This window comes from Mesoplodon mirus (genome assembly GCF_964341445.2).
Source record: "Mesoplodon mirus genome assembly, chromosome: 19".
In the NCBI taxonomy this organism is placed as follows: Eukaryota; Metazoa; Chordata; class Mammalia; order Artiodactyla; family Ziphiidae; genus Mesoplodon; species Mesoplodon mirus.
This window is the reverse complement of record NC_138995.1, coordinates 56,759,268-56,786,725: the sequence shown is the minus strand read 5'-3', so window position 1 is coordinate 56,786,725 and position 27,458 is coordinate 56,759,268. Positions and strand designations below refer to the sequence as shown.

The 27,458-nt window shown below is 50.7% G+C and overlaps 2 protein-coding genes across 3 annotated transcripts in view; both read left to right on the top strand.

The window, feature by feature from the left end:
* The window catches only part of PRKD2 (protein kinase D2), a 28,886-nt gene extending 19,183 nt beyond the window's left edge, over positions 1-9,703 (top strand). For both annotated transcript variants that reach the window (XM_082608160.1, XM_082608159.1), the window contains exons 16-19: positions 3,834-3,932; positions 7,495-7,762; positions 8,841-8,926; positions 9,261-9,703. In XM_082608160.1, coding sequence (XP_082464286.1) covers positions 3,834-3,932; positions 7,495-7,762; positions 8,841-8,926; positions 9,261-9,473 — 666 coding nt within the window. In that variant the 3' untranslated portion in view covers positions 9,474-9,703. The remainder of the gene's footprint in view (positions 1-3,833; positions 3,933-7,494; positions 7,763-8,840; positions 8,927-9,260) is intronic.
* Positions 9,704-16,805: 7,102 nt separating this feature from the next.
* DACT3 (dishevelled binding antagonist of beta catenin 3) lies at positions 16,806-26,156 on the top strand. The gene is made up of 4 exons (XM_082607602.1): positions 16,806-17,127; positions 22,523-22,619; positions 22,787-22,939; positions 23,909-26,156. Exons 1-4 carry the CDS (start codon positions 16,879-16,881, stop codon positions 25,294-25,296), a joined length of 1,887 nt encoding a protein of 628 aa, XP_082463728.1. The 5' UTR covers positions 16,806-16,878; the 3' UTR covers positions 25,297-26,156.
* The last annotated feature ends 1,302 nt before the right edge of the window (positions 26,157-27,458 follow it).

Sequence of the window (27,458 nt, the reverse complement as noted above, 5' to 3'; positions counted from 1 at the left end):
ATAATAGAACAGTTAATAGAATAATAATAATAGAGTAATAACAATAGAAACATAATAGGATAATAAGTAGAAAATAATAGAGTAGTAATAATTATATTATAGAAAAGTAATAAATGATTATTATTTTATATTTTTTATTACTTTATATAATGAGTCAGGTTCACTGGGCCTGACTTTATTCATGACGAAAAGAGGAAGGGGAGAGAGGCCTTTCTCTGAGGAGCTCATTCATTCATTCATTTATTAAATGGTTCAACAAACACTGCCTGAACCCCTGTGCCTAGCCGTGCTGGGCAGTGTGAGGACACAGCGGCGACTAAAATAGCCCCAGCCCTGGACAGTGATCACCCAGAGTGGGCAGGGCTGGGACGGGGGATGCTGATAATGAGGATGATAAGTAATGTGGTCACTAAACTTTACTGAGCACTTACTCTATGCCAGGCACTGTTTTAGTTCATTTAATCTTCGTAGCAACCTATGTGGTAGTGGTTATTATTACTCCCATTTTACTGAGGCTCAGGGACTTTATAAGTAACTTGCCCAGGGTCACACAGCTGGTGGGATTTAAACCTAGGAGCTGTGCTTTTACTGAGTAAAGTCAAACTAATTTGTGTTATTTGTGTGTGTGTGCACGTGCACAAGCACATGCATTTTAACTGATTTCACATATATAATGCTACGTTGTTCTGCTTCTTACTTTCTTCACTTTAACAGTGCTCCTGGAAGACTGTTCTATTTCAGTGTGTAGTTAGCAGAACTGCCTCTTTTTCTTAATTGTGCCCCATGACGGCTAGCACCAAATTCCCCAGTTGCTGAGCATGTAGTTGGTTTCACTATTCCACTACTGCAAACAACATCCTGTGAACATTTGTCTACAAACATCGACAGGTTCTGGTGGCAGAATTTCAATAGAATACATTTCGAAGAGTAGACTCCTGAGCCCAGGGAAATGTGCTTTAAATTTTTTAAAAAGACGTTGCCCGGTTATTCTCTAAAACCTCTTTCTTTTTTTAAAAATAAATTTATTTATTTTTGGCTGTGTTGGGTCTTCATTGCTGCGCGCAGGCTTCTCACTGCGGTAGCTTCTCTTGCTGCGGAGCTCTGGCTCTAGGCGCACGGGCTTCAGTAGTTGTGGCGCATGGGCTTAGTTGAACCGTGGCATATAGGATCTTCCTGGACCAGGGATCGAACCCATGTCCCCTGCATTGGCAGGCACATTCTTAACCACTGTGCCACCAGGGAAGTCCTCTAGAACCTTCTTCAATCTTTGTTCTCACCAACAAAGTTTGAGGGTGTCTATTTTCTCATTCCTTACTAACTCTGGATAATATAACCACCAGGCTTTTTGTTTGTTTGTTTGTTTGTTTGCCATGCTGCATGGCTTGCAGGATCTCAGTTCCCCAACCAGGGATTGAACCCAGGCCACAGAAGTAAAAACACCAAGTCCTAACCACTGGACAGCCAGGGGAATTCCCAATATAATCACCAGTCTTTTTTTTTTTTTAATGTTATTTATTTATTTATTTTTGGCTGCATTGGGTCTTCATTACTGCGGGTGGGCTTTCTCTAGTTGTGGCGAGTGGGGGCTACTCTTCCTGGCAGTATGTGGGCTTATCATTGCAGTGGCTTCTCTTGTTGCTGAGCACGGGCTCTAGGTACACAGGCATCAGTTGTTGTGGCATGTGAGCTCAGTAGTTGTGGCTCGTGGGCTCTAGAGCGCAGGCCCAGTAGCTGTGGTGCACTGGCTTAGTTGCTCTGCGGCATGTGGGATCTTCCTGGACCAGGGCTTGAACCCATGTCCCCTGCATTGGCAGGCAGACTCATAACCACTGTGCCACCAGGGAAGCCCAATCACCAGTTTTAAAGGTGGAAAAATAATTCTACATGTGGCTTTATTTGCTGGTTTAAAAAATATGGGTGAAGTTGAGCATATTTTCACATGTTTATTGGCCTGTGCTTTATGCACTCTTTGCCCATTTTTCAATTGGATTATTCTTATTGAATTGTAAGAGCTCTTTGTATATGAAGGACCCTGTATCTTTGCTGCTTGTGTTGTACCCATCTCTAATCCCAGTATTTCTTTTCCTCTTTATTTTGTTCATGGTGTTTACTTTCACTTTCTGGGTTTCACAGCCTTCCTAGAAAGATCTTCCCACCTGGCTGGTTCCACACCTGATTCTGGGACATGTTCTCTGTTGGTTGCAAAGTCCCCTGTGCTGGCTTCCTTTCTCCAGGCCCAGCACCCTTGCTCTCCCAAGCTGTGTGCCTTTGTCAGGCTGACTTGAAGGGTGGGGATAGAAACCCACCGAGGCAGGCTCATCCATACTTCAGGTGGGGAGAGGAAACTGCCTGCCTTCAGCAACTGAGGCAGTTTCTCTTTCTGGTCTTTCATCTCTTCCTCTCTTTTTGCCTGTGCTCTTCTCTTTCTCTTTCCCTTTGCAGATTTCTGCTTTTTGCCTCTTGCCTGCCCCACCCCAAGTCCTGTGCTAAGCCCTATACCTCATGAACTTACAGGCTTCACAACCACCTTTGAGGTAGGTATTACTATAATCCACATCTTACAGATGAGGAAACTGAGGTGGAGGGAGGTTCCTAGGTCTTGCCCAGGGTCACACAGCTACAAGGTCACATTGCTAGGTAGCAATCTGGTCAAGGTTTGAACCTGGGTTTGTCTAGCTTCCAATCTGCCCCTTTTGTTCACCACATTTACTAGGGGTTGGAAAAATAAAAAAACTGAAGATCTGTAGAAGAGGATATCCATACACATCTTTGGATCTCAGTCTCCCTGTCTGTAGAATGAGGACCTTGGACCTCAGCAGTAGCTTTCAAATAGCATTTCCATACTCGAAAATCATCCAACAAAAACAATGAGAAAGTACAAATACTTCAGTTCTAAGATATAGATTACAACTTCATGCTTATATCACTCTGTACTTCTGGTGTATTTGGCATTTTGTTTGGGTTACCTAGAATCAAGGAAAACCATGGCTCCCATAGATTAGTGGTAACAGATGGTAACAGTTTTTTTTTTTTTAAGTCAGCTCACCTTGCCATCGTAGAATACTCTTGAATTAATAGATACAGCAGGAAAAGTTTTATTTGAAACACTCACAGGAATATGTCTGCTAACAGACCACCACAAGAATAATAACTAAAAACAGCAACAATAATAATAGCTCACATGGAGTGCTTACTCTGCGCCAGACACTGCCCTAAGCTCTCTATATGCCTCAACTCACTTAAAGCTCACAGCAACTGATGAGGACGGGTACTGCTATTACCCCCATTTTACAGGTGAGAAAAGTGAGACCCAGAGAGGTTAAGAGACTTGCCCTAGGCAACAGGCTAGTAAGTGTGGAGCCGGGTTTGCTACCTTAGTAGGCTGGCCCGACAATCCCCCCACCTTTTAAAGGTGTTACGTTTAATTTATAACATGTCATATTGGTATTGTTTGTATTGTTTCCATTTTTTTAATGGCTGAAAAATATTTTTTTAAAAATGGAATCACACAATAGTACCTCCTTGAAAGCCACTGCTTTATTCATAGCACTTTTTCATCATGATCCACATGCCAAAGTGTCTCAGGAGCTTCCCAAATCTCTGCTCCAGTTCAGCCTTCCTAGAATTATATGTCCAACTCCTATCTCTGATGGAAATGGTTCTGGGGTTCTGAAATTCTTCGTTGGTGCTCCAGTGCCTCCCCTAGTGCTGGGGGGCATCTTTAGGGGTACAGGGTGGGGCATGGATGGGGTTTGGAGGGCTGGCTGCTGAGGGCAGAATCTTGGGGCAGGGACCTTTCTAACTTTCTTACTGGCTCCGTTGCCTCCCCTCAGATCCTGGTGGCTTTGAGACACCTTCACTTCAAGAATATCGTCCACTGTGACTTGAAACCGGAAAATGTGTTGCTGGCGTCAGCCGACCCATTTCCTCAGGTCAGACATGTCTCCTCCTGATTTGGGCAAGTCCATCCAATACTGGTGGTGGGTGGGGATTGTATTAATCAAGATAATTAATCAGACACAGAGACCCAAGATAATGGCCTAAATGAGATAGAGGCTTGTTTCTCACTTGTGTAGGGTCCAGCATAAGCATTTTGAGGGTGAAAAAGCAGTTCCATGGTGTTGGGACCACAGCTCCTGCTGTCTTGTTCTGGCCTCTCTATGGTGTTGCCTGGTCTTCATGGTCCATGATGTGCTGCTGCTGCGCCCCCAATTGTAAAAAGATAATGGGGGTGGGAGGAAGGGAGGAAAGAAACGGGGTAGAAGAAATGGATACACCCCTTACCTTCCCTAAGGCACTACTTTGAAGTTGCATGGGGCACTTCTCACATCCCATTGACTGGAACTTTATCACGTGGTCATGGCTGGCTGCAAAGGGAACTGGGAAATGTAGTTTTCATTCTGGGTGACCATGTGGCTCATTAAAAATTCAGGATTTTTATTAAGGGGAGAAGCAGAGAACAGATATCAGAGGGGGGCCACTGGTAATTTCTTCTGTGGGTCTCTTAGGAAAACAGTTTTGATGAGCCTCTGACTAGTCGATGAGAACCCCCTTGGGGCAGAACCAGATTAAGCAAGAGTGATGATTATAACAGCTACAGTTGACTGTGTGTCTACTGTGTTTAAGGGCCTTTACTTACAGGTTCTCATTTAGCCCTTCCAGATCCCTGTGAAGTTTTTGCTTTATTATCTATGTTTTGTGGTTATTTCATTTCATTTTAAAAGTTCATTTTGGTCACCAACTAAAAATTACTGTGTGCCTACTTTGTGCCAGGCTCCATGCTGGGGCATTAGGAACTGTGGTATAAGTAGAGACATCCCCATCTCTATGCCCACTGGTTTACAGTGGGGGGGGGTGATTTTGCCCCCCGGGGGACATTTGGCAATGTTGGAGACATTTTTGGTTGTCACAGCTGTTTGGGGGGGCAGTTACTACTGGCATCTAAACACCCTACAGTGCACAGGACAGCCCCATAACAAAGGATTATCTTTCCCTAATGTCAATAGTGCAATGAATGAGAAACTCTTAACTTCGAGCAGTAATATCCACTAGAAACATAATGTGAACCATATGTGTAATTTTACATTTTCTAGTAGCCACATTTTAAACAGTGAAAAGAAACTGGTGAAATTAACTTTAATAATTATTCTAGTATATCTAAATATGACAATTTCAACATGCAATCAGCATAAACATTATGGAGTTTTTTTTAAATTAAAGAAATATATTTATTTATTGGTTTGTTTGGCTGTGCCGGATCTTAGTTGCGACATGCGGTATCTTTAGTTGCAGCATGAGAACTCTCAGCTGCAGCATGTGGGATCTAGTTCCCTGACCAGGGATTGAACCTACGCCCCCTGCACTGGGTGCATGGAGTCTTAGCCACTGGACCACCAGGGAAGTCCCAGCATAAACATTATTAATGAAATATTCTTTCTTTTCATACTGTCTTCCAAACCCGGTGTGTATTTTACACTTAGAGCACATCTCAATTCAGATATTAAATTTCTATCAGAAATACTCGGTTTTGTACTTAGATGTCATAAAATTAACCGTTGGGAAAGTAGATTGACACACCCAAGCTGTTCCAAGCATATTTAAAAGTTTTCCAATAACAAAATCTAGAATCTCTTTTTATTTTTATTTTATTTTTTATTTTATTTTTTATTTTTGACCATACCACATGGCACGTGGGATCTTAGTTCCCCAGCCAGGGATCAGACCCATGCTCCCTGCAGTGGAAGTGCGGATTCTTAACCACTGGACTGCCAGGGAAGTCCCTAGGATCCCTTGTAAAATATAAATTAATTAAAATTAAATAGAAAGTAGTTCCTCAGTTGCACTTGCCACATTCAAGTGCTCAGCAGCCACATGTGGCCAGTGGCCACCATATTGGACAGCAAAGATCATAGAGGGAAAAGCAAATGTTGATCAAATTGTCACAAAAATGTAATTATATCTGTGATGAGTTCCGTGACACAGTTCTATGAGCTCACATAACTATGTAGCACAGTGGACAGTCAGAGAAAACCTTTCTGAAGAAGGAGTAGTTTTTTGGGGGGACAAGTGTTCTAGGCAGCTGGAACAGCCTGTGCAAAGGTCCTGTGGTAGAAAGATCTGTACTTTGGTTTTTTTAACAGCTTTATTGAGATATAATGCATATACTATACAATTCACCGATTTAAAGTATACAATTCAGTGGCTTTTAATGTATTCAGAGTTGTGCAACCATCACCACGATCAATTTTGGAATATTTTCACCACCACAAAAGAAACCTCATACCTCTTAGCCAACATCCTCCAGTCCCATCATCCCCCCAACCCACAACCACTAATCTGCTTTCCATGGATTTGTCTGTTCTGAGCATTGCATATAAATGGAATTAAATATATGGAATATACAATAATATAATATGTGGTCTTTGTGACTGGCTTCTTTCACTTAGTTAATGTTTTCAAGGTTCATTTATGTTGTAGCATGTGTCAGTACTTCACTTCCTTTTATGGCCATATAATATTCCATTGTAAGATAGGTAGAAAAGTGTGGATCTTAGAAAAGGAAAAGATTGTAAGGTCTGTCAAAAGAGCAAAGGATCTTAGGAAAGGGTGGCATGGCTGTCACATTGAGATTTGGGTCAGGGGTTGGGGTGTGGCTGTTTTTGAAGGCAACAGAGGCTCAGGGCAATAGTCAGCCAGAGAAGGGTTTTGTGTAGGGGAGGGACAGTATGTGAATAGAGGTAGCAGCTGCCCATGGACTGGTAAGCAGCAGACAGGACCTTGAACCCAGATACTGCTGGCTCTAAAGCCTGTCCCTGACCCTAGACTGCCCCCAACAAGGGCAAGGTAAGTTCTCACCTGTTACCGTCTGGATACCATCGTCAGCGATTTACATGTTCGGTCCCATTTAATCCCCAGGGAAGCCTGAGCGGCAGCTGCTGTTAACATTCCCAATCCAGAAGACAAAACCCGGGCTGGGAGAAGTTATGTCCCTCCGCTGAGATCAGCGAGGGTCGCTCTATGCCTGCCGCTGCTCCTAACACTTTCCATATATTTCAATTCATACACCCTACCCTTTAAGTAGGAACTGTTAGCATCTCCACTGTGCAAAAGAGGAAGCAGAGGCACGAGCAGGTTGAGACCTGCTCGATGTGACAGAGGTCTCGTGGCAGGGAGCCTTTATGGACCCCTCACTGCATGCCGGGCATTTATTGTCCTGTGAGCTTGAGATGGATGAACTCATGGAATCCTCACGGCAGCCCTCTGATACAGGCATTGGTACGCTCCCCCTCGTCCTCCTCCTCCTCGTACAGATGAGGAAACTGAGGCACAGAGAGAGGAAGTCACTTGCCCAGGGTCACCCAGGTAGTGAACAGAGGAACCTGGATTCGAACCAGCATTCGAGTTTGTCTGGAAACCGTGGTGGGGTACACTTGCGGGGGGGCGGGGAGCGCGACCTCCACACACCCTCAGACCCTCTATTCTTCGCCTCCGCAGGTGAAGCTGTGTGACTTCGGCTTCGCTCGCATCATTGGCGAGAAGTCGTTCCGGCGCTCGGTGGTGGGCACGCCGGCCTACCTGGCGCCCGAGGTGCTGCTCAACCAGGGCTACAACCGCTCGCTGGACATGTGGTCAGTGGGCGTGATCATGTACGTCAGCCTCAGTGGCACGTTTCCTTTCAATGAAGACGAGGACATCAAAGACCAGATTCAGAACGCCGCCTTCATGTACCCAGCCTGCCCTTGGAGCTGCATCTCAGCAGGAGGTGTGGGACCCACCTGACCCCTGGGCCGAGGAGAGGGGCGAGGCCGCCTGGTGGGGGCATGGTGGGAAGAATGGGCGGGGCCGCAGGAGGGTTGGGCCCTAAGAAAGAGCCTGGTGTCATGAGGGTGGAGCCTAGTGATGGGGCAAGGGCATGGGGAGGGTCGTCTTTTAAACAGGGAGGCACCAGGACCTGGGACGTTGGGGTAGGGACTCAAGAGGGTGTGTGGAACCGGGGTCCCTAGACTCAGGCCTAGACTAGGTCATGTGATTTGGAAAGGAAGTGCCCTAGCAGCGCTAAGACAGACACTTGCCGCCTTGGGGGCTAAGACTTGGCTTGTCTAGGGTGGGACCAGGAGAGGGACTAGACCTGAGAAAGCCAAAGGGCTGGGGTGGCCAAGAGAAGGAACAGATCCTCCCAAGGCACTGGCTGGGGCCTGGAGTCTTTGGGGTTATGACCCCAAAAGGGTTAGTCCTGCAGAAGCGGTGGGACCATGGGGTAGGGTTGAGGAACACGGGCTTGGCTAATTTGCTGGGTATTGGGTCTGTGACTGGGGTGGAGATGGGCCTGGGGCCATGGGGTTGGATCCAGTGATGGAGGGAGCTGTTTTAGGGGCATGGCTAGAGGAGGGGCGGGGCCATGGAGGGTTTCTGAAGCTGTCCAGGAGAAGGACTGACCGGCCCTGAGACCAAAGTCACACCTGGAACCTGGGAGCAGGTGGAGGTCAGAGAAGCATGTGGTGGCAGGGGTTGGGGGCCAGGAAGCAGGCAGATCTTGGGATCTCTGCATATAGGGGCTGTGGCGTTGTGACCTGGTAGTGTGATGCGCCTTGCCGACTTCAAGATGGGCCTGGGAAAATGAAGTCCTGAGGCCGTGGCTTTGGGGCAAAGCCAAGTATGAGGGTGAGCCAAGGGCAGGGCTAAGATACTGGGTTGCATCAAGAAGCCTTAAATAAGTTAGAACAAGGGGCAGGTCCTGAAGCCGGAAGCTCAGGAAGACAGGAAGTACGGGAGGGAGGTTAGTTAGGAGGGACGGCCCCTCACCCCGCAGGGCTTGAGCTGTCTCTCTCCTTCCGGTGCAGCCATCGACCTCATCAACAACCTGCTGCAGGTGAAGATGCGCAAGCGCTACAGCGTGGACAAGTCTCTCAGCCATCCCTGGTTACAGGTGATGCAGGGGCGGGGCTGAGAGCGAAGTGGGAGGGGCTGGCCCATTGGCTGGGTTAGAGGAAGGGGTGGAGCCATATCTCTTACTGGCTGCTAAGGTAGTGAAGGTGGTAGGTACATTTTTCATGGACGTGGAACGTGGCTGAGCCTCCCATTGGCTGGGCTGTAGAAGGGGGTGGAGCTAATTGGCTGGGTAGGTCGTGAAGGGTGTGCCTTCACCTTCCCTCGTACCCGGCTTCTCACTGGCAGGGCAGATCTTATGGGGGCGAAGCTCTGGCCGCTATTGCCTGCCCTTGGTGCAGCACCCAAACTAACCCCTGTTCTCCCCCGCGCAGGAGTACCAGACGTGGCTGGACCTCCGAGAGCTGGAGGGGAAGATGGGCGAACGGTACATCACGCACGAGAGTGACGATGCGCGCTGGGAGCAGTTCGTGGCAGAGCACCCACTGCCCGGGCCGGGGCTGCCAGGCGGCGGGGAGCTCGGCGGGGGCCTCCCAGCCCGGGACCCCGAGATGCAGGGGCTGGCCGAGCGCATCAGTGTCCTCTGAGGCCTCGTGCTCCCGCCCTGGCTGCCTCGGGATGCTCTCCTCCTGTCTTCGGAGAGGGGCCCTCCACGCCCTCCCAGCGATGGACTGTTCTAGGGGAAGCAGCTTCCAGCCCAAACTGGACACGCCCCGGGGGAGGGGCATGGCGGGGCTGGGGGCAGGTGGCGGGGTTATTTACAAAGCTAGTTCCCCAGCAATTAAAACGGACTCATCCCTGGGCCAATGGCCTTGATCTTTGGCTACACCGCACTCTCCTATCATTAGTTTATTGTTCACCCAGATGGAGTTCACCTGGAAAGAAGATGGGATGGAGGAGGGATGGGGGAGGAGCACTGAAGGGAGAGGAGTTTGGGAAGGAGAACTAACTGGGGTAAAAAATATACAGAGGGGGGGCTTCCCTGGTGGTTCAGTGGTTGAGAGTCCGCCTGCCGATGCAGGGGACACGGATTCGTGCCCCGGTCCGGGAAGATTCCACATGCCGTGGAGCGGCTGGGTCCGTGAGCCATGGCCGCTGAGCCTGCGCGTCCGGAGCCTGTGCTCCGCAACGGGAGAGGCCACAACAGTGAGAGGCCCGCGTACCGCAAAAAAAAAAAAAAAAAAAAAAAAAAAAAAAAAAAAAATATATATATATATATATATATATATATATATATATATATATATACACAGAGGGGGGCTTCCCGAGGGCTTCCCTGGTGGCGCAATGGCTGAGAATCCGCCTGCCAATGCAGGGGTCAGGTGGTTAAAGCCCTGGTCCGAGAAGATCCCACAGGCTGCGGAGCAACTAAGCCCGTGCACCACAACCACTGAGCCTGTGCTCTAGAGCCGGCGCGAGCCATAACTACTGAGCCCACGTGCTACAACTACTGAAGCCCGTGACCTAGAGCCCATGATCCGCAACAAGAGAAGCCACCGCAATGAGAAGCCCGCGCACCGCAACGAAGAGTAGCCCCGGCTTGCCGCAACTAGAGAAAGCCCGCACACAGCAACAAAGACCCAGTGCAGGCAAAAATAAGGATTTATAGGAAAGCAAGTAATCTCATGGCTTAACGGTTTAATTTTTTATTTGGTGTTATTGCTACTAATCACAACTATTAATAATGCAGTTAGCACAAGTCTGGTCCATGGTAGATAGCTGATACACAATAGTTGGTATTTTCTTTTAAATTGATGCGATGACTTGTCTACACACTGAATGTGCTCATTCGTTGGTTCATCCATTTTTCACACTGTGCTGGATGATGCTGGGGACACGGTGGTGACTGAGACAGCCCAGGTCCTGCCTTCAGGGGGGTTCACCATCCAGTGGGGGAGACAGACCTCTTCCCTGTGAGTGATGACCCAGAGTGGGGAGGGCTGGAATGGGAGAGCCCAAGAGGGTGGGGCCGCCTAGAGGGAGCCTGGGGGTCTGTGGGGCGGCACTTCTTAGCTTTCTTTTTTAAAAATATTTATTTATTTATTTTGGCTGCACCAGGTGTTAGCTGCGTTGTGCGCGATCTTCATTGAGGCATGCGGGATCTAGTTCCCTGACCAAGGATCGAACCTGTGCCCCCTGCATTGGGAGCGTGGAGTCTTAACCACTGGACCACCAGCGAAGTCCCTGAGCTGACTGACTTCTTAAGGTTCACCTCGGCCCTGAGGTTGTAGACAGAGGGAACCTCTCTCCTCCTTTCACCCCTGCCCTTCAGCTCCCTAGCTCCCCATCGTTCACTCGGAGTTTTGGCCCTACAGCTGAAGGCAAGCAATCAGAGGATGCACTTAGACAAGTTCTCTTTACACCTTGGTCACGCTTGGAGTTACACGCCATAGTTAGAGATTTTCCTGAGCCCCATAAAAACAGGGTGGTATTTAGCAGCCAATTCAGGCTAGTACCCAGAGCTTACGCTCCAAGTCTTTCCAATTTATATCAATTAGTCCATCTGCTGGTCGGTTCCGGAGTTGCACCTCTTTAGTTTGAAAAAGCTAAATGAACTTCAGTCAATGAGGATCTCCAAATGAGCCAGAACACCTCTGAGGCATAATCCAAGCCAATACTATGGGGGAATAAATGTCTCTTAGACTCCATCCTGAATGCTTCTCCTAAAACTGACTGGTCTAAAATCCAGGAGTGTAGACAACAGAGGCCCAAATCCATCTGCAATGATAGAGCCAGTCCAGGAAATGTATGGAAAGGCCTGGTCCTTGACAGTCACACTGCTTCTATCGTGGCCACGAGTTTTGTCAACATTCTGAGACCAAAAATTAGAGACATGATGAAAAACACCATGTTAGCTGGAGAAATGCCTTGATTCCAGAACTCCAAGAGAGCCCAACATGAGGATGCAGGGAAAAAAAAAAAAAATCCACACAATCCAGTTTAAGACCCTGCTACTTAAACAGTGGGAGAAAAAAAAAAAGGTCCATCCTATCAGGGCCATCACAAAACACTAAACCAAATCTTGATAGAGACAGCTATAGGTACTGTAAAGAAAAGGAACATTGGATTTGAGACTGTCCAGCTTTAAAATACAAAACGGAATTGGATTCAGTCTCCTCAGGGACTCCCAGCAGACTTTTTCCTCTGTGTCCATAAACATCCTTCAACCCACAGAGGGAAATGACCATTCTCATTAATGGATGTGCTAGCCCCGGCTTTGTAGATATAGGGGCCACCCCACCCCCTTAAGTATCTCATAGTCGCCCCCACCCCTTACCCTCCCTCGGTGCCCAGCAATGATTTTTTAATTTATTTATTTGATTTATTTATTCATGGCTGCATTGGGTCTTCGTTGCTTCTTAGTGGCTTGCTTCTTGCGGGCTACTCTCCGTTGCGGCGCGTGGGCTTCTCACTGCAGTGGCTTCTCTTGTTGTGGAGCACGGGCTCTAGGCACGCGAGCTTCAGTAGCTGTGGCGCATGGGCTTAATTGCTTCGCGGCATGTGGGATCTTCCCAGACCAGGGCTCGAACCCGTGTCCCCTGCATTGGCAGGCAGATGCTTAACCACTGCGCCACCAGAGAAGCCCCCTGCCTAGCAATGATTGCCATGAGATGCCACAATTTGCCACACCATTGTCTAAGCCACTCTCTGTCCGTCTCGTTAGGCCCCTTACTACCCAGCACAGTTTCTTACTCAGATTATTCCAGTAAGTCTTTCAGGAAGGGATATTTTATTTTATCAGTTGGGAACATTAACATTTCATGTTCACAAGAGAGCCTATTTTTCCCAGTCCCTGACTGCCACTGTCCATCTTAGATCACTAATCTCCCTCACCCCCCAGAAAAAAAACCATCAACCTCTCCCTGAGGCCCACAGAGTCAAGATATGCTGACCCCAACCCGTGATTCTCTTTGGGCCTCCAACTCAGCAAACATAGGGTGCATCTCAGAGGCTGAGCCTCTTAAAGTGGAAATCGATTTTTTTCATGTCCCTCCTGAAACCACCTTCACACGCTCTGACACACTCAACCCATCATTCAAGGCCTCCTCATACCCACCTCCAGTCCCTGTAACACTCCCATCTTGACTGTCAAGAACCCCAATGTTGGAAATTCCCTCGCGGCCCAGTGGTTAGGACTCTGCACTTTTACTGCTGAGGGCCTGGGTTCAATCCCTGGTCAGGGAACCAAGAAGAACCCCAATGTTTCCACTGGGATACTGGCTAGTCCGAGACCTCTAGGCCATAAATAAAATAGTCAAACCTTGGTTCCCGAGAGCTCCCGATCCATACACCTTCCTGGCCAGCCTCTATTCCTTCCAACACCCCCCAATTCACAGTCTCTCTTTGTTTTCACCTGGGAACGTCAACAATATACACGCACAGGTATATCTCAAGGACTCACTGAAGTTCCTACTTACTTTTCTCAGACGCTGAGTGTAAATTTGAAGGATTTGGTTTTCCCTTGCAGTTCCTCTCTAATCCAAAACGTGGATCATCTTCTCGTCTGTTCTGTTCATTTCAACAGCTCACTCACTGCCACCCAATATCTACCCTGTGCCCTTGCCCATAGGGACGCAAGATATCTGGGGACAAATTACAAATATGTAAGCCACAAGTATACTATTTAGTACATGACCTTGCACCTGAAGGTAAAACCTTATCCACAGAACGCATTTATCCCATCATTAATTTCATCTTCATCCAAGACTGAAATGCAACTCCAGTGGCTTCTGGGTCTGTTACGGGTTGAATTGTGTCCCCCAAAATATATGTGAAAGTCTTATCCCCCAGTATCTGAGAATGTGACCTGATTTGGAAAATAGGATCGTTGCAGATGGATTGAGCATTTTCCCACATACTCCCTTCCAACACCCCTCCCAACTCAGGGCTCGATTGTTACAGGAATTTCTCCCTGCCCCCACCGTCTATGAATCAGGATTCATGTGCTCCTTTTATTCAATACAACTTCCCTAATGGACCCTTCATGGGACTCAGTTTCTGTAATCACTGAACTTTAAATTATGCCATAACAACCATAATGGCAGGAACCACCTCCTCATTGAACTCACCTGGGTTTTCCAGCTATCACAATATTACTAATCCCGGTCAACTGATGTCACTGACAATGTCTCTTGGTGCCAGTGGCGTCGCGCCTCTTGTGACTCATCTCACGGTCCCAGTCCTGTCCCTGCATCTTCTCCTTGGTTTTCCACCTTTAATCAACATTTGTTTTCTGACCACTCAAATAAATAAGGCAATTATTTCCACGAGTCTTGGATTGCCCCCCAATGATTCGTAATTTACACGTGGTGACTTCACAGCCCTTATCAGCGTTTCAATTTCCCTTCATTCTATCAATACCTCAGAATTCACTCTTTCTCCTGTCAAACCCCCAACTCCTCACAAACGTGAGAGATCCGCCAAATCCTGTGGAGGCTGACAATCATGCAGATCCAGGATGTCTGTAACCCCCTTTTTCATCAGGATCCAAAGAAACCTTGGGATAAGAAACGAAATGCTTGGGAGTAAACTCCAAGGATTTCATGACCATGTTTGGACAACTCTTCAGGAGTTTCCAGGGAAGGGACTTGTGTGCTGCGGTTGGAAGTAACCCCAGGAACTTCCTGGAACCAGGAAGTTCCAGGTTCATCCCCAGGAACTCCGTAGACATCATTGTCATCAACATCAAAAGACCAACAAGGAAATCCACAAAATTGCTGCCGCTGTTCTGACTCCACCAACCAAGGATCCCTCTTCACCTCCTTCTTGGAACCCTCTCAAATGGCTGCCCTCTGGTCTCAAATCTTGGTTTTACTTCCTTATTCAACCATGAATAATTCTCTTTTTATTTGTCTTCCTAGGAATACCCATCTTCAAATGGCCAGAACCCTAAGTCAGCTCCAGATCCAACATTTTACACAGCAAATGGTTCAACTGGTCTTGCACAAACAGCAGAGATGAAGACCAATCCTGACATCACCCCAGATACTTACTACTAAGAAAATCTTGTTTGAGAGAGAGTTTTCCATATCCCCTTTCATCAGCCTGATCATCTCCCCATTGTTGGTAAATTAAGGTAATGTAAGGACAGTCTACATCTGTCTTAAACAAGAGGCAGGGGGGACTTCCCTGGTGGTCCAGTGGGTAAGACTCCATGCTCCCAATGCAGGGGGCCTGGGTTCGATCCCTGGTCAGGGAACTAGGTCCCGCATGCATGCCACGACTAAGATCCCGCGTGCGGCAACTAAGACCTGGCGCAGCCAAAATAAGTAAGTAAATAATAATAATTAATAAGAATAAGAATAAAACAAGAGGGGGATTAAGTAAAGTTTATCTCTACTAAAACCCAGACTCATTTTTTCTCCTTGGGACTCACTAGATTATTTTTAACTTATTTATCAGACCCTTCTGTGGCTCTTTATACATGGAAGGTGCTACTCCAAGCACTTGACAAACATCTCCCTTAATCCTCATAACAACTCTATGAGGTAGACAGTATTACAACTCCGATTATACAGCTAAGGAAATTGAGGCACAGAGAGGTTAAGCATGTTTCCCAAGGTCACACAGCTAGAAAGTGGCAGAGCTAGGGCTCACCCCAGGCAGTCTGGTTCTGGAGTCTTTGCTCTCAGTCACCAACATTGTCTCTCCAGTTCAGGACCAGAAGGTAACCTGGGATCATAAAAGAGGGAGTGTCTTACATGATCTTCTGGGCCCTGGCTTTTAGGGAGTCAAGGTCTGTCTGAGAAATGGGTATGAATTTTGAAGTTAAATCTTGAAGGTTGTAGGGACGCACACTCGGCGTAGTGACACTGGCTGGCCGCCTGAGGGGGCGCCAGCCCCACTCGCGGAGCCAGGGGAGGGAGGAGGGAACCTTGGAAACGAACATCAGGCTCAGACTTGTGAACCACAGAACGTTGAGAACAGAGCATCTTAGAAGGCTGAGAACAAAGCCTCTTAGAACGTAGAACAAAGGCCCCTGGAATCGTAGAATGGTGAGCGCAAAGCCTCACAGCATCTGGGAGACAAAAGATGCTCAGATTCTGTTCGGGTGGAATCATAGAATCTTACAGCCAGGGTCTTATAATTCCAGAATTTGGGACAAGACCGATCTTAAACTCTTAGACGTAAGACTGGCTACCGAATTTGAAAGGCCCAGTGCAAAATGAAAATGCGAGGCCCCTTTTCAAAAAAAATAAGAATTTCAAGACAGTAACAGCAGAATATTAAACCAAGCTCGGGGCCCTTCTAAGCCGGTCGTATGCCCGTGAAGCCGGCCTCGCTTAGAAGCACAGTTTTATGGGAGGATTACCAATTTTTAGTGGTCTGGCCCTCTAGTTTTACAGCTGAATGTCTGGGAAGGCTTCCTGGAAGAGCAGGCAAAATCGGCACTCGACTCTCAAACCCTTTCCGACCCCCCGCTCAGCCTCAGAAGCTGAAGGTTACGAGGGGTGGGGGGAGAGGAGCAGCTGCCAAAATGTCACGGGGACAGATTCTCTATTTATAGATCACCCCTTCCCCTCTCGCGGGACAGCCCAATGGTAGCCAGACCTCTCCTGCAAGGGGGCGGAACCAGCTGCAGGGGAGACAAGGACCAATGACATCGGGGCAAGGGCAGACTTAATTCATGGTGACGCGTGGGGGCATGGCCACAGCCCAAAGGGAGGTGAGAAGGGGGGCGTGGCGAAGAGGCCAGTAAGCAGAGCGAGTAGGCAGCTGCGAGCATGCGTCGCGTTGGGGGGCGCGGGTGCACAGCAAAGCATCTTCGTAAGGAAGGGTACCAGCCAATAAGCGATGGTTGCTCTGTCGCCGGGGGCGCGGCCATGCAGATAAGGCGCGGGTGGGCGGCCCAATGGGCGGGCGCCTATGCAGATGAGACGGTGACAGCCGGGCCAGCGGGCGGGCGGGCAGGCGGGCTCTTGGGGCGGGGAGGTGGGACCGGGAGAGGGGTGGCCGCGGGGCCCGGCCGGGCTGGGGCGGGGGGCCGCAGCCATGATCCGGGCCTTCTCCTTCCCGGTGAGCCCCGAGAGGGGTCGGCTGCGGGGCTGGCTGGAGGGCAGCCTGGCCGGGCTCTGCGAGTTACACTGGCTCCGGGAGAGGCAGGAGTACCGCGTGCAGCAGGCGCTGCGGCTGGCCCAGCCCGGAATGGGGGGCGCCGAGGCCGAGGACGAGGAGGACGCCGACGAGGACGAAGATGCGGCGGCGGCGCGCCGGGCCGCAGCGGCCCTGGAAGAGCAGCTGGTGAGGGGCCGCCTGTCCGTCCGTCCCTCTGCCCCCGTCGGTCTGTGTCTGTCTGTCCGCCTGTCTCGGCTGGATGCTCAGACACCCGTCCGGGTGGGGGAGGGAGGAGGGGGAAAGGAGGGGGGGTGGGGCTGGAGGGTCGGGGCGGCGGGCGGGATCAGGCCTCCCCGCCCCCAAACTGGGGAAGGGGGCTGCATTGCCTCCGCCGGACCCTCAGGCCCATTCCCTACACCCCTTCCCCAAAGAAAATCCATCTGGGCACCAAGTATGTGTCAAGCCCAGGCTGAGTATTTGGCAGGCGTTGTCTTGCAGCTTGGGGGACAGGGGGTGATAGTTCCCACTTCATACAGAAAAAAACCCTGAGTCTCAGAGAAGGCAAACGACTCACCCAAGGTCACACGGCAGGATCCAAACATGCCTCTCTCCCGGCCTCCATACCGGGGCCAAGACTTCCCTAAGTCCTGGTGTGCTTGGAGATCTCCGGAGGGGGCGGGGAGGGGGGAGGGGATCCTCGGGTCTCCTGAGGGAGGGATTGCTCCTGAGAGGAAGTTCACAGTCCCTGAGGATCCCACGGTGATCTTGACCCTCTGTGACACTTTCCCTCCTTTCCTACCTGGCCACAGCCCTGGTTAAGCCCAGAGGTGGCAGATTGAGGCAGCATGGGTGTCTGACTTCTAGATTCCCTGGGTGCTCTGATGGTGGAAGATGAGGCAGAGGTCTCCAGAATGACTTAAGGAGCATCACCCCTCTTTCCCTCTCTATGCCATTTCTTAATTCTCCTGATCTCTTCCTGTGTTTCTTGCACTCTTTTCCCAACTGCCACATCTCTGTGACTTTGTGTCTATTTCTCCGTCTTTCTCAATCCTCTGTCTCTCTATCTCTGTCTCCCTGGCCTTCCCTTCTCGCATTTCTGCACCTCTCTCTCTTGCTGCCCCACATCCTTGTCCCCCTCTCTCTTCCCCTCCCCCCAGCCCGCCAGGCCCCAGACCCGGGCTTCACTTGCTGATCCCATCCCCAAGCCTGTGTGTGGTCAGAGCTTCCCGTTTGGGGAAACCTGAGCCGAGGTAGTGGGGGGAGGGGGCTCTCCCTGCTACTGACCTCGACTGCCCCCTCCCCAGATGGAGAATGGGGAGGAATACTGAAGCCAGACTCTGGGGCTGCAAGCCCAGTCCCTCCCCCCCAGCCCCCCCACCCCCGGCGGGGAGAGGGACCCTGCACATTCTTCTCTGCAAACAGAAACAGCTGTGGGAGGCCTCACCCCCTCCCAAAGTTAGAGACGCGTTGTAGGGGCCTTCAGCAGCTCACCCCACCCCGAGCTGGCTGGGCTTGGGAAGGCACCTCCCACCCCTCCAAGGAGAGGGAGAAGGCATGCGGATGGGCCAGCTGTGTCCTGCCTCCCTGTCCCTCATCCTCTGCCTCTCTCTGCCTCAGTCTCCCCCTTCTCTGCCCCTCTGTCTACCCCCCAGCCCTCAGTATCTCCCCCATGAGGTGGTAGTGGAGGGGCCTCTTCCCCCCACAATCTCCAGGCAAAGCTCCGTCCCAGCGTCAGGGAGGAGGCGGTGGCAGGCAACGGGAAGGAGACAGCGCCACTGAGGGAGGAGCAGAGAAGCGCTAAATATAAACTCCTCTGGTGTTGGGGGTTCCTGGGTCCTTCCAAAGAGGGGGTGGGAGCCTCCTCTGATCCCTGAGTCTCTGTTGTGTGATGCTTACCCCTTCCACTCCTCCACCCCCCTCCCAGGAATACACTCCCTTTGAAGCAAGAAAGATGGAAGCCAGAGTTGATTCGTTTCTAATAGGAATGATGGGGATGAAGGGAAAGATTAGAGGTATCTCAGAGAAAAGAGGCAAGAATCCTGAATGGGGGCAGGAGTCCTGTTCTCTCCCACCAAGGAAAATGGTCCCCTTCCAGCAAGAAGGATTAAAGTTAGACTTGCAGAAGGACTTCCTAACAGAGATAAAGGGAATTGGACACAGATTAGGGGCATGTGAGTGGGGGCAGCCAAGGTCTGGGAAAGTTTGGGCAGAGGGGTCTCCGGGGGTCCGAACCACATTCACGTTAAACCTGCCTGAGCTAAAGAGCCTCAGGCCCACTTGCTGAAGGGCTTGCAAAAAAAGCATGAGGGGCATTGTGGGTAGGCAGGGAGCCAGATTCAGGCCAAGGACCTTCTGGTCTTTTAAAGATTCATCCCTTTGCAGCTGGAAGGAATGAGGTCAGACTTACAAATGGGAGGGGTGTAGACTAGGGGGGTGCTGGGGGGTCCAGGCACAGGGGAGGAGGAGGCCTCTGCTGTTTATCTTCCAAACTCCTACTCTTCCCTGCAGTGGAAGAACTGAAATTAGACCTGCAGAACTTACCGGAAAAAAAAAAATCTTTTTTCTCTTATTCCTAATTACACAAGTAAAACATGATTTTATATTTTCCTTGTTAGAAATTCATAGCTTTCGTGTAATAATAAAAGCCAGCATTTATTAGGTGCCTAAAAGGAACTGCTGTTTAAACTCATTTAATCCTCACAACAACCTCATAGGAGAGGGAGTCGAATGATGCCCATGTTACAGATGAGGAAACTAAGGCCCAGAGAGGTGAAGTAACCTGCCTAAGGTCACACAGCTGGGAAGTGGCAGAGCTGAATTTGAACCCTGGCAATTTGGCTCCCAGCCATGCCTCCATAAACACTTCATCCTACCATCCAGTCCCCCCATCCCTCCCTTGACCCCCTAAATGCACCCTCTCCCCTGTGATCACCACCATTGTCACCCTGGTGTGAGTTCTGCATCTATGCGCAGAAACAGCTTACATACCAAGAAACGTAGAGTTCGCTTTGCTTTTTTTCAGATTCCAGTTTCTTGGGTGAGGTGTCAGAGACTATGGGCAGTGGTTCTCAAAGTGTGGCCTGCTGGACCACTAGCAGCATCACTGGGGAGCTTGTTAGAAATGCAAATTCTCAGGCTTCTGCCTGGAATCAGAAGCTCTGGAGGTCGTTAGACCCAGTAATTTAGGTTTTAACACGACTCCCAGGTAGTTCTGACTCACCCTTATACTATACATTCTGCATTTTTCTTTTTCCACTCCATGATAGGTCTTGGAGATGGTTCTATATAGAAATTGCCTCATTCCATTTTAACAGTTGTATAGTATTCTGTGGTATTCATTCATTCCTTCCCCAACTATTTCCTGAGCACCTACTTTGTGCCAGGAGCTGTTCTAGGCACTGGGGCGGGTTCGGGGGTACATATGGAGGTGGGGGAAGGCACAGCAGTATACAAAACAGACAAAAATCTCTGCCCTCCTGGGGCTGGGGCTGACAATATAGTGAGAAAGACAATAAACAAATAGCCTGATATGTCACTTTAAGTCAGGAGGTCATTACTGCTATGTTGGAAAGAAGGCAGGGCAACCCAGGTGCAGAATGATGAGGAGCTATTCTGGAAAGAGTGGTCAGAGAAGGGAGCATGTAACAATCTGAATGAAGCAAGGGAGAGAGCCAGGAAGGTATGCTGGGGAAACACATCCCACCGAGGTAGAAACATGTGTGATATGTTCAGGGAACAGCAAGGAGGCCAGTGTGGCTCCAGCAGAGTGAGCAGGGGCATGATTAGTGGGGGACAGGTTATGGGGTATGGGGACGGTCCTTGATGTTTTTTAGCCACCCTGAGGCTGCACAATTCGGCTGCATTCCTGGCTTCTGCTCAAAGATGACACTACCCTGAGCATCTCTGTACACCCAGGACAGGAGCCCAAAGTGAAACGATTTGTTGACTTTCCTCCCATAAACAAGCCCAGATGGGGGCTTCTGTTCTAGGGGGGAGGGGCGGGGACTGGGGCCCAGGAGAGCAGCCAAAGGAGTAGGAAGCTGCGGGGCGGGGGGGGGGTGTTGTCTGCGGGGGAGCCGGCCAGTCTTTCTGCCCTAAATAGGCAAGGCTGGGCGTCTGCCCTCTCAGCCCCTCCTCCCTCCTTCCCTCCCTCCCTCCCTCCTGCCGCCTGCCGTCCAGACAAGCCGCTTTTGTCTGAGGGTCAACCGTCTGCCTGAGGCTGCCACCACCTCTGGCCTCACCCAGATCCGCGTGAGACTCTTCCTGGCTCTGGCCCTGTTTTCCAAAATGGGGTTAAGTCCTAGTGTCTTGGAGACCCCATCTGTGTTGCCTCAGCCCCTACCCGCACCGCGTCATAGTCACTCCCCTTTTAAAGGGTTTTCACCTTTTTCACCTTCATTTACCCACATCTGATAGGAAATGGTCTTTTCCTGCAGCAAGGATCCAGGGTAGACTCCATCGAAATTTCCCATGGGGATGCGGAGCTGCAGCAGACAATGGGGGCTTCTGGGTGAGAATGGAGCAAGGGCAGGAGGAGGATGTGGTCCCTGATGGGGACAAAAGAACCCGCTGGGGCTCACCGCTGTAGTACAATACCACTAAGGCTAGATTCACAGAAGGACTTTCCAGTAGGCAATGGGGGGATTCTTTCTGAGAGGAGGAGCAAAGATTTATGAGTCATGGTCAGCCTATGTCACCCAAATGAGGGAAAGAGTCAATTTGCAGCAGGGGAATTCCCTGGTGGTGCAGTGGTTAAGAACCCGCCTGCCAATGCAGGGGACACGGTGTTCGAGCCCTGGTCCAGGAAGATCCCACATGCTGCGGAGCAACTAAGCCCCTGCGCCACAACTACCGAGCCTATGCTCTAGAGCTCGCGTGCCACAACTGCTGAAGCCCGTGCGCCTAGAGCCCATGCTCTACAATGAGAAGACCCCACTCGCCGCAACCAGAGAAAAGCCCGCGCACAGCAACAAAGACCCAACTCAGCCAAAAATAAATAAATAAATTTATTTTTTAAAAAATCTGCAGCAGGAAGGACTTAAGGAAGACTTGCAGAAGGACCTTCCATTGGTGATAAGGAGCAGTGGGGGAAGATCGGAGCATCTGAGAAAGGAGAGTCAAAGTCTGTGAGAAAGCAGATGAATGGATGGCTAAGAGATCTGCTAGGTCCGCAACACCAACTTTTAGCGGTGAACTGCCCTTACAGCAAGAAGACCTGAAGTTACACCCAAAGAGGGACATTCTAATAAGGGTTAAGGGGCCATGAGCACCAGATAGAGGGAAGAGCTGATAGGGAGGGGACAAGGGATGGGGACTTCTGAAGGCTTATCACTCACACTTAAGAGGGAACGAGGTGCCTGCAGCATGAGAGACTAGAGTTAAGACAGCCAGAGGACTTTCTAATGGGATGAAGGGACAGAGATCTTGAGGGGGATCCTGGAACTTGGTTACTCTTTTACCTTTTTGAAATCACAGCCTCCCTGCCAAAGTGAAACCCTGCCCATGAGCTCCTAGAATAGGGGACCAGTTGGCAGAGGGCTCGAGGGTACTTCTGACCATCTTCCTTTCCCCACCTCCTCAGGAGGCCTTGCCCGGGCTCATCTGGGACCTGGGCCAGCAGCTGGGAGACCTGAGCCTGGAGTCTGGGGGCCTGGAACAGGAGAGTGGGCGCAGCTCGGGTAAGCATGGCTAGAGGTAGTGGGGTCTGCCTGGGACACCCCACCCCACTGTCTCCTGTTTCTCAGGCTCCCCACTCTATGCCTCTTGATCTCCTCCTTCCCTCCCCACCCCTGGTTTCCCCTTTCAGGCCCCCCTGATTGTCTCTCCCCTTCTTTTTGGAATCCAGGCTTCTATGAAGACCCCAGCTCCACAGGAGGTCCGGACTCACCACCCTCGACCTTCTGTGGGGACAGTGGCTTCTCCGGATCTGGCTCCTATGGACGCCTGGGTCCCTCTGAACCCCGGGGCATCTATGCCAGCGAGAGGCCCAAGTCCCTAGGTAAGGTGGGTGGGGTTGGGCCCCCGAGAGCCAGGGAATGGACAATAAGAGGATGCTTTTAAACACAAGCGTCTGAGTCAGACCAACCTGGATTCGAATTCTGGCTGTAACAGTCCCTTTTTGTGTGATTTTGAGCATGTTGCTTCTTTCTGGCCCTCTGTTTCTCCATCTGTTAAAATGGGATTAACGACAGCACCTACTTCATAGGGAAGTTTTGACTATTCAGTGAGCCTCTGCCCTAAGACATTGAACTTGGCACATGGTAGCCATTAGGTAAACAAAAATTGCTGTTCATTTATTCAAGTAAGTTTCTGAGTCCCTACTATGTGCATTCCTAGCACATATCCTAGGGGTGAGGGATACAGCAGTAAAATCACTGTCTTCATGAAGCTGACATTCTAGAGGGAGAAATAGGTAATATACAAATAAATAAGTAAAATATCTGGGATATTAGATATTGACATGTACCATGAAAAGAAAATTAGGGAAGGGGACGACAGCGTGTCCCTTGGGGTTGGGGAGGGGACTCCAATTTTAGAAAATATGGCCGGAGAGGACGTCACCGAGACTGTGACATTTGAGTGGCGCCCTAAAGTAAGTGAGGGAGTGGGCCAAGCAGATACCCTGAGGGAGGAGTAGTTCAGGCAGCAGGAACAGCAAGTACAAAGGCCCTGAGGCTGGAGCGTGACTGGCCCGTTCATCCAGGACAGTGTAGCTGAAAACCTATAAATGTAGAGGAGTTGGAGGTCACACAGATGCAGAACAGACCATTCAAGGTCTTATAGGACACTGTGAAGATTTTTCGCAACCTAGCGTGCGAGAAAGGGTGAGAGCAGGTTGTGTGTGTGTGTGTGTTTTGTTTTTAATGGGAGTGGGAGAGTAGGAGAGGCAGTGGGCAATTTGCCCCTCCTAGGCTCATTGGGGAAGGGCTTTGAGAGCCTCTCTTCCTTTTTTGCCTCCCTCCCCTAGGAGACGCCAGTCCCAGTGCACGCGAGGCGGTGGGCGCTCGGGCAGCCGTGCCCCGGTCCTTCTCGGCGCCCTACCCGACGGCTGCGGTCCCGGAGGCCTGCTCCTCCGCGGAGCGACGAGCCCGCGCGGGGCCCTTCCTGACGCCCAGCCCCCTGCACGCCGTGGCGTTGCGCAGCCCGCGGCCGTGCAGCCGTCCTCCCCCGGACTCGCCAGACGCCGCGGGCTCCGGGCGGCCCCTGGACGGCTACATCTCGGCGCTCTTGCGCAGGCGCCGCCGCCGGGGGGCGGGCCAGCCCCGGACCAGTCCCGGGGGCGCGGACGGGGGCCCGCGGCGCCAGAACAGCGTGCGCCAGCGGCCGCCCGACGCGTCCCCGCCCCCCGGAGGCGCGCGGTCCGCGCCGGAGCCCCCGGTGGAGCGCGCGGTGGGCCGTTCCGCCAGCCCGGCCCCCTTGGGCCGCGGCTGGGCTTCGCCATGGGAGTCGGAGGCGGCCCCCGAGCCCGCCGCACCGCCCGCTGCCCCCTCGCCCCCCGACAGCCCGGCCGAGGGTCGCCTGGTGAAGGCACAGTACATCCCAGGCGCGCAGGCCGCCACCCGCGGCCTCCCCGGCCGCGCGGCGCGCCGCAAAGCGCCCCCACTGACCCGCGGCCGCAGCGTGGAGCAGTCCCCACCCCGGGAGCGTCCCCGGGCCGCAGGCCGCCGCGGACGCATGACCGAGGCTTCGGGCCGCCGGGGCTCGCCCAGGGCTCGCAAGGCCGCTCGCTCCCAGTCCGAGACCAGCCTTTTGGGCCGCGCCGCCGCGGTTCCTCCGGGCCCCCCCAAGTACCCTACAGCCGAAAGAGAAGAGCCTCGGCCGCCACGGCCCCGCCGTGGTCCAGCGCCCACTCTCGCGGCTCAGGCCGCGGGGTCCTGCCGCCGCTGGCGCTCCACGGCCGAGATCGACGCTGCCGATGGGCGCCGAGGTCGGCCCCGCGGTCCCGCCGCCCGAGGCCCGGGTCCTGGCCCATCCCCGTCAGCTCCTCAGCGCCGTTTGCTCTATGGCTGCGCGGGCAGCGACTCGGAGTGCTCGGCCGGGCGCCTGGGGCCCCTCGGACGCCGGGGCCCGACAGGCGGCGTCGGCGTCGGCTACGGGGAGAGTGAATCTAGCGCCAGCGAGGGGGAGTCGCCTGCCTTCAGCTCCGCGTCCAGCGACTCCGATGGCAGCGGTGGCCTCGTGTGGCCGCAGCAGTTGGTGGCAGCCACCGCGGCCTCCGGGCCAGGGGCTGGTGCAGGTGGAGGGGCGCCCGCGGGCCCCGCCAAAGTCTTTGTGAAGATCAAGGCTTCCCACGCGCTCAAGAAGAAGATATTGCGTTTCCGTTCGGGTTCTCTCAAGGTCATGACTACAGTGTGAGTTTAGAGGTTTGCTTGGGCTCCCCCTTCATGGCCTCTGCACCATCACACCCCCAATCACTGACCCTTCTACACCTCCCTTCCAAAGACCACCATTTTCTCTGCTTCCAAAGACCCTTCCTCACTGACCCATCCTCTGCAGTCTTGGTTGAAAAGGCTCCCCCTCCACCACAGGGAGGAATGGGGGAGGAGCCCTGTTTGACCCAGTTCAGCTGCTGGCTCTGCAGCCCTTGGGCAAGAAAGTTCCCTTTCTGTGGGCCTCACTTTCTTCATCTGTACTATGGGTGTACTATGGTATGCAGCAGGGGTAATTCAGTTTGAATTTCCCCATTTTAATTTAGACACTTAGTCCGTTTGTTCCCCTTCATTTCTCTCACTGAGCCTTCTTATTCCTCCTTTCCATGCCCAGATATGGCCCCCCTCATTCACAAAGTGCCCCCCTCCATGTCCCTGGACCCTTAGGATACCCCCTTAGCACCCTGGTCAGAGACTCTGTGTCTGACCCAGACGGTGCCTGCAGAGTGCCCTGGGAAGGGAAGGAGCACTGACTTTGGGGTTTTGAGGGTCAAGTAGGAGTTGGTAACACCTGGAAAGAAAGACTCTTTCACCTCCCTCCCTGGACAGATACGGAGGATTGGGGGGTAGAAGAGGGGAAGGAAAATGGCTTCTATCTCGTGGCACCCTCTGTGAGAGGGAGTGGGGGGAGACCAGGATGACCCTCAGTTGTTCCGATCCAGTATTTTTTTTCTTTTTTTAAACTTACTGTATTTATTATGACGATGGTGACTCCCCAGTGCACAGGGGGGCCAGAATCTGTGTGTTTCTCTAACCTCTTTGTAAATAAATGCACAGTGTTACATACGTGGTGGTGGACTCTCCTTCTGTGGCTAAATGGGCTTTTCCTTTGGACTAATATTTATTGAGAAACTACTGTTTGCTTTGGGTATGGTAGTGTCCAGAACCAGACGGCAGATCCCAGGGTAGGTCCCAATAGCATTTTCTTACCATTGAATATTTTACTTCAATGACTCTGACCTTTGGTTGGGTTTTGTTTGGTCATAAATATGGTTTCATAAAAATGGAAATAATAAAGAAATAAAAAACAAAAAAATTTTAAATAGAAATAATATAGGTAAAGGGACAGCCCCAAACGCCTTCTCTCAGAAGTCATCATAATCAGTTTGATGTGTATCCTTGTATGTTTTCCTATATGTGTTTGCATACATATATGAATCTTGTAGCTATATAAATATATGTAACTATATATATGCATATACATATAGTTATACTCTATATAGGTAAAACTACATATTTACATAAATTGAGCCATATGTATGCATTGTTTATCAATTTTTTTGTTATCTGTGCCTGGAGATTTCTATATGGGCAGGATTTTAATTAATTGAATCTCTGAGGGTTTAGTACTATTTAGCTTTTCTATTTTTTAATTTTATTTGTTTATGCTTTTCTATTTCTTCTTATGTCAGTTTTACTAAGTTGTATTCTAGGGATTTGTTCATTTCATCTAAATTTGCATGATGTATTTTCCTATCTCTGTAGTAGCTACATACGATTCCATGGGGTCGGGGGTACCCATAATCTAACCCTGTTGTCAGCTCCTCAGTTCCTTTGCTATTTTGGACCTTACTGCAGTTATGTCCTTGTACATGCCTCTTTTTTACATATATGTATTTCTGTAGGATCCACTCCTAGAAATAGACTTGCTTGGTCATTACAGTACCATCATTTAAAATTTTTTAATTGACATGGTCACACTTCCTTCCACTGAGACTGCCCTCATTTGAAATTTCCAACAGCAATTTCTGAGATGCCCATTTTTCCACTCCTTCACCAAACAAGAGATGCTATTAATCATTTTCATTTTGCCAATGGGGGGGGGCCGAATGGTGTTCTGTTTTAATTAGCATGTCTCCCTACTTTCTTTTTTTAAAAATATTTATTTATTTATTTATTTGGGCTGTGCTGTGTCTCAGTTGTAGCATGCGGACTTCTTAGTTGTGGCACGCGGGCTTCTTAGTTGAGGCATGCAGGCTTCTTAGCTGCGACATGGGGGCTTCTTAGTTGCAGCATACGGCCTCTTAGTCGCGGCTTGCAGGATCTTAGTTCCCTGACCGGGGATTGAACCGGGGCCACCGCAGTGAA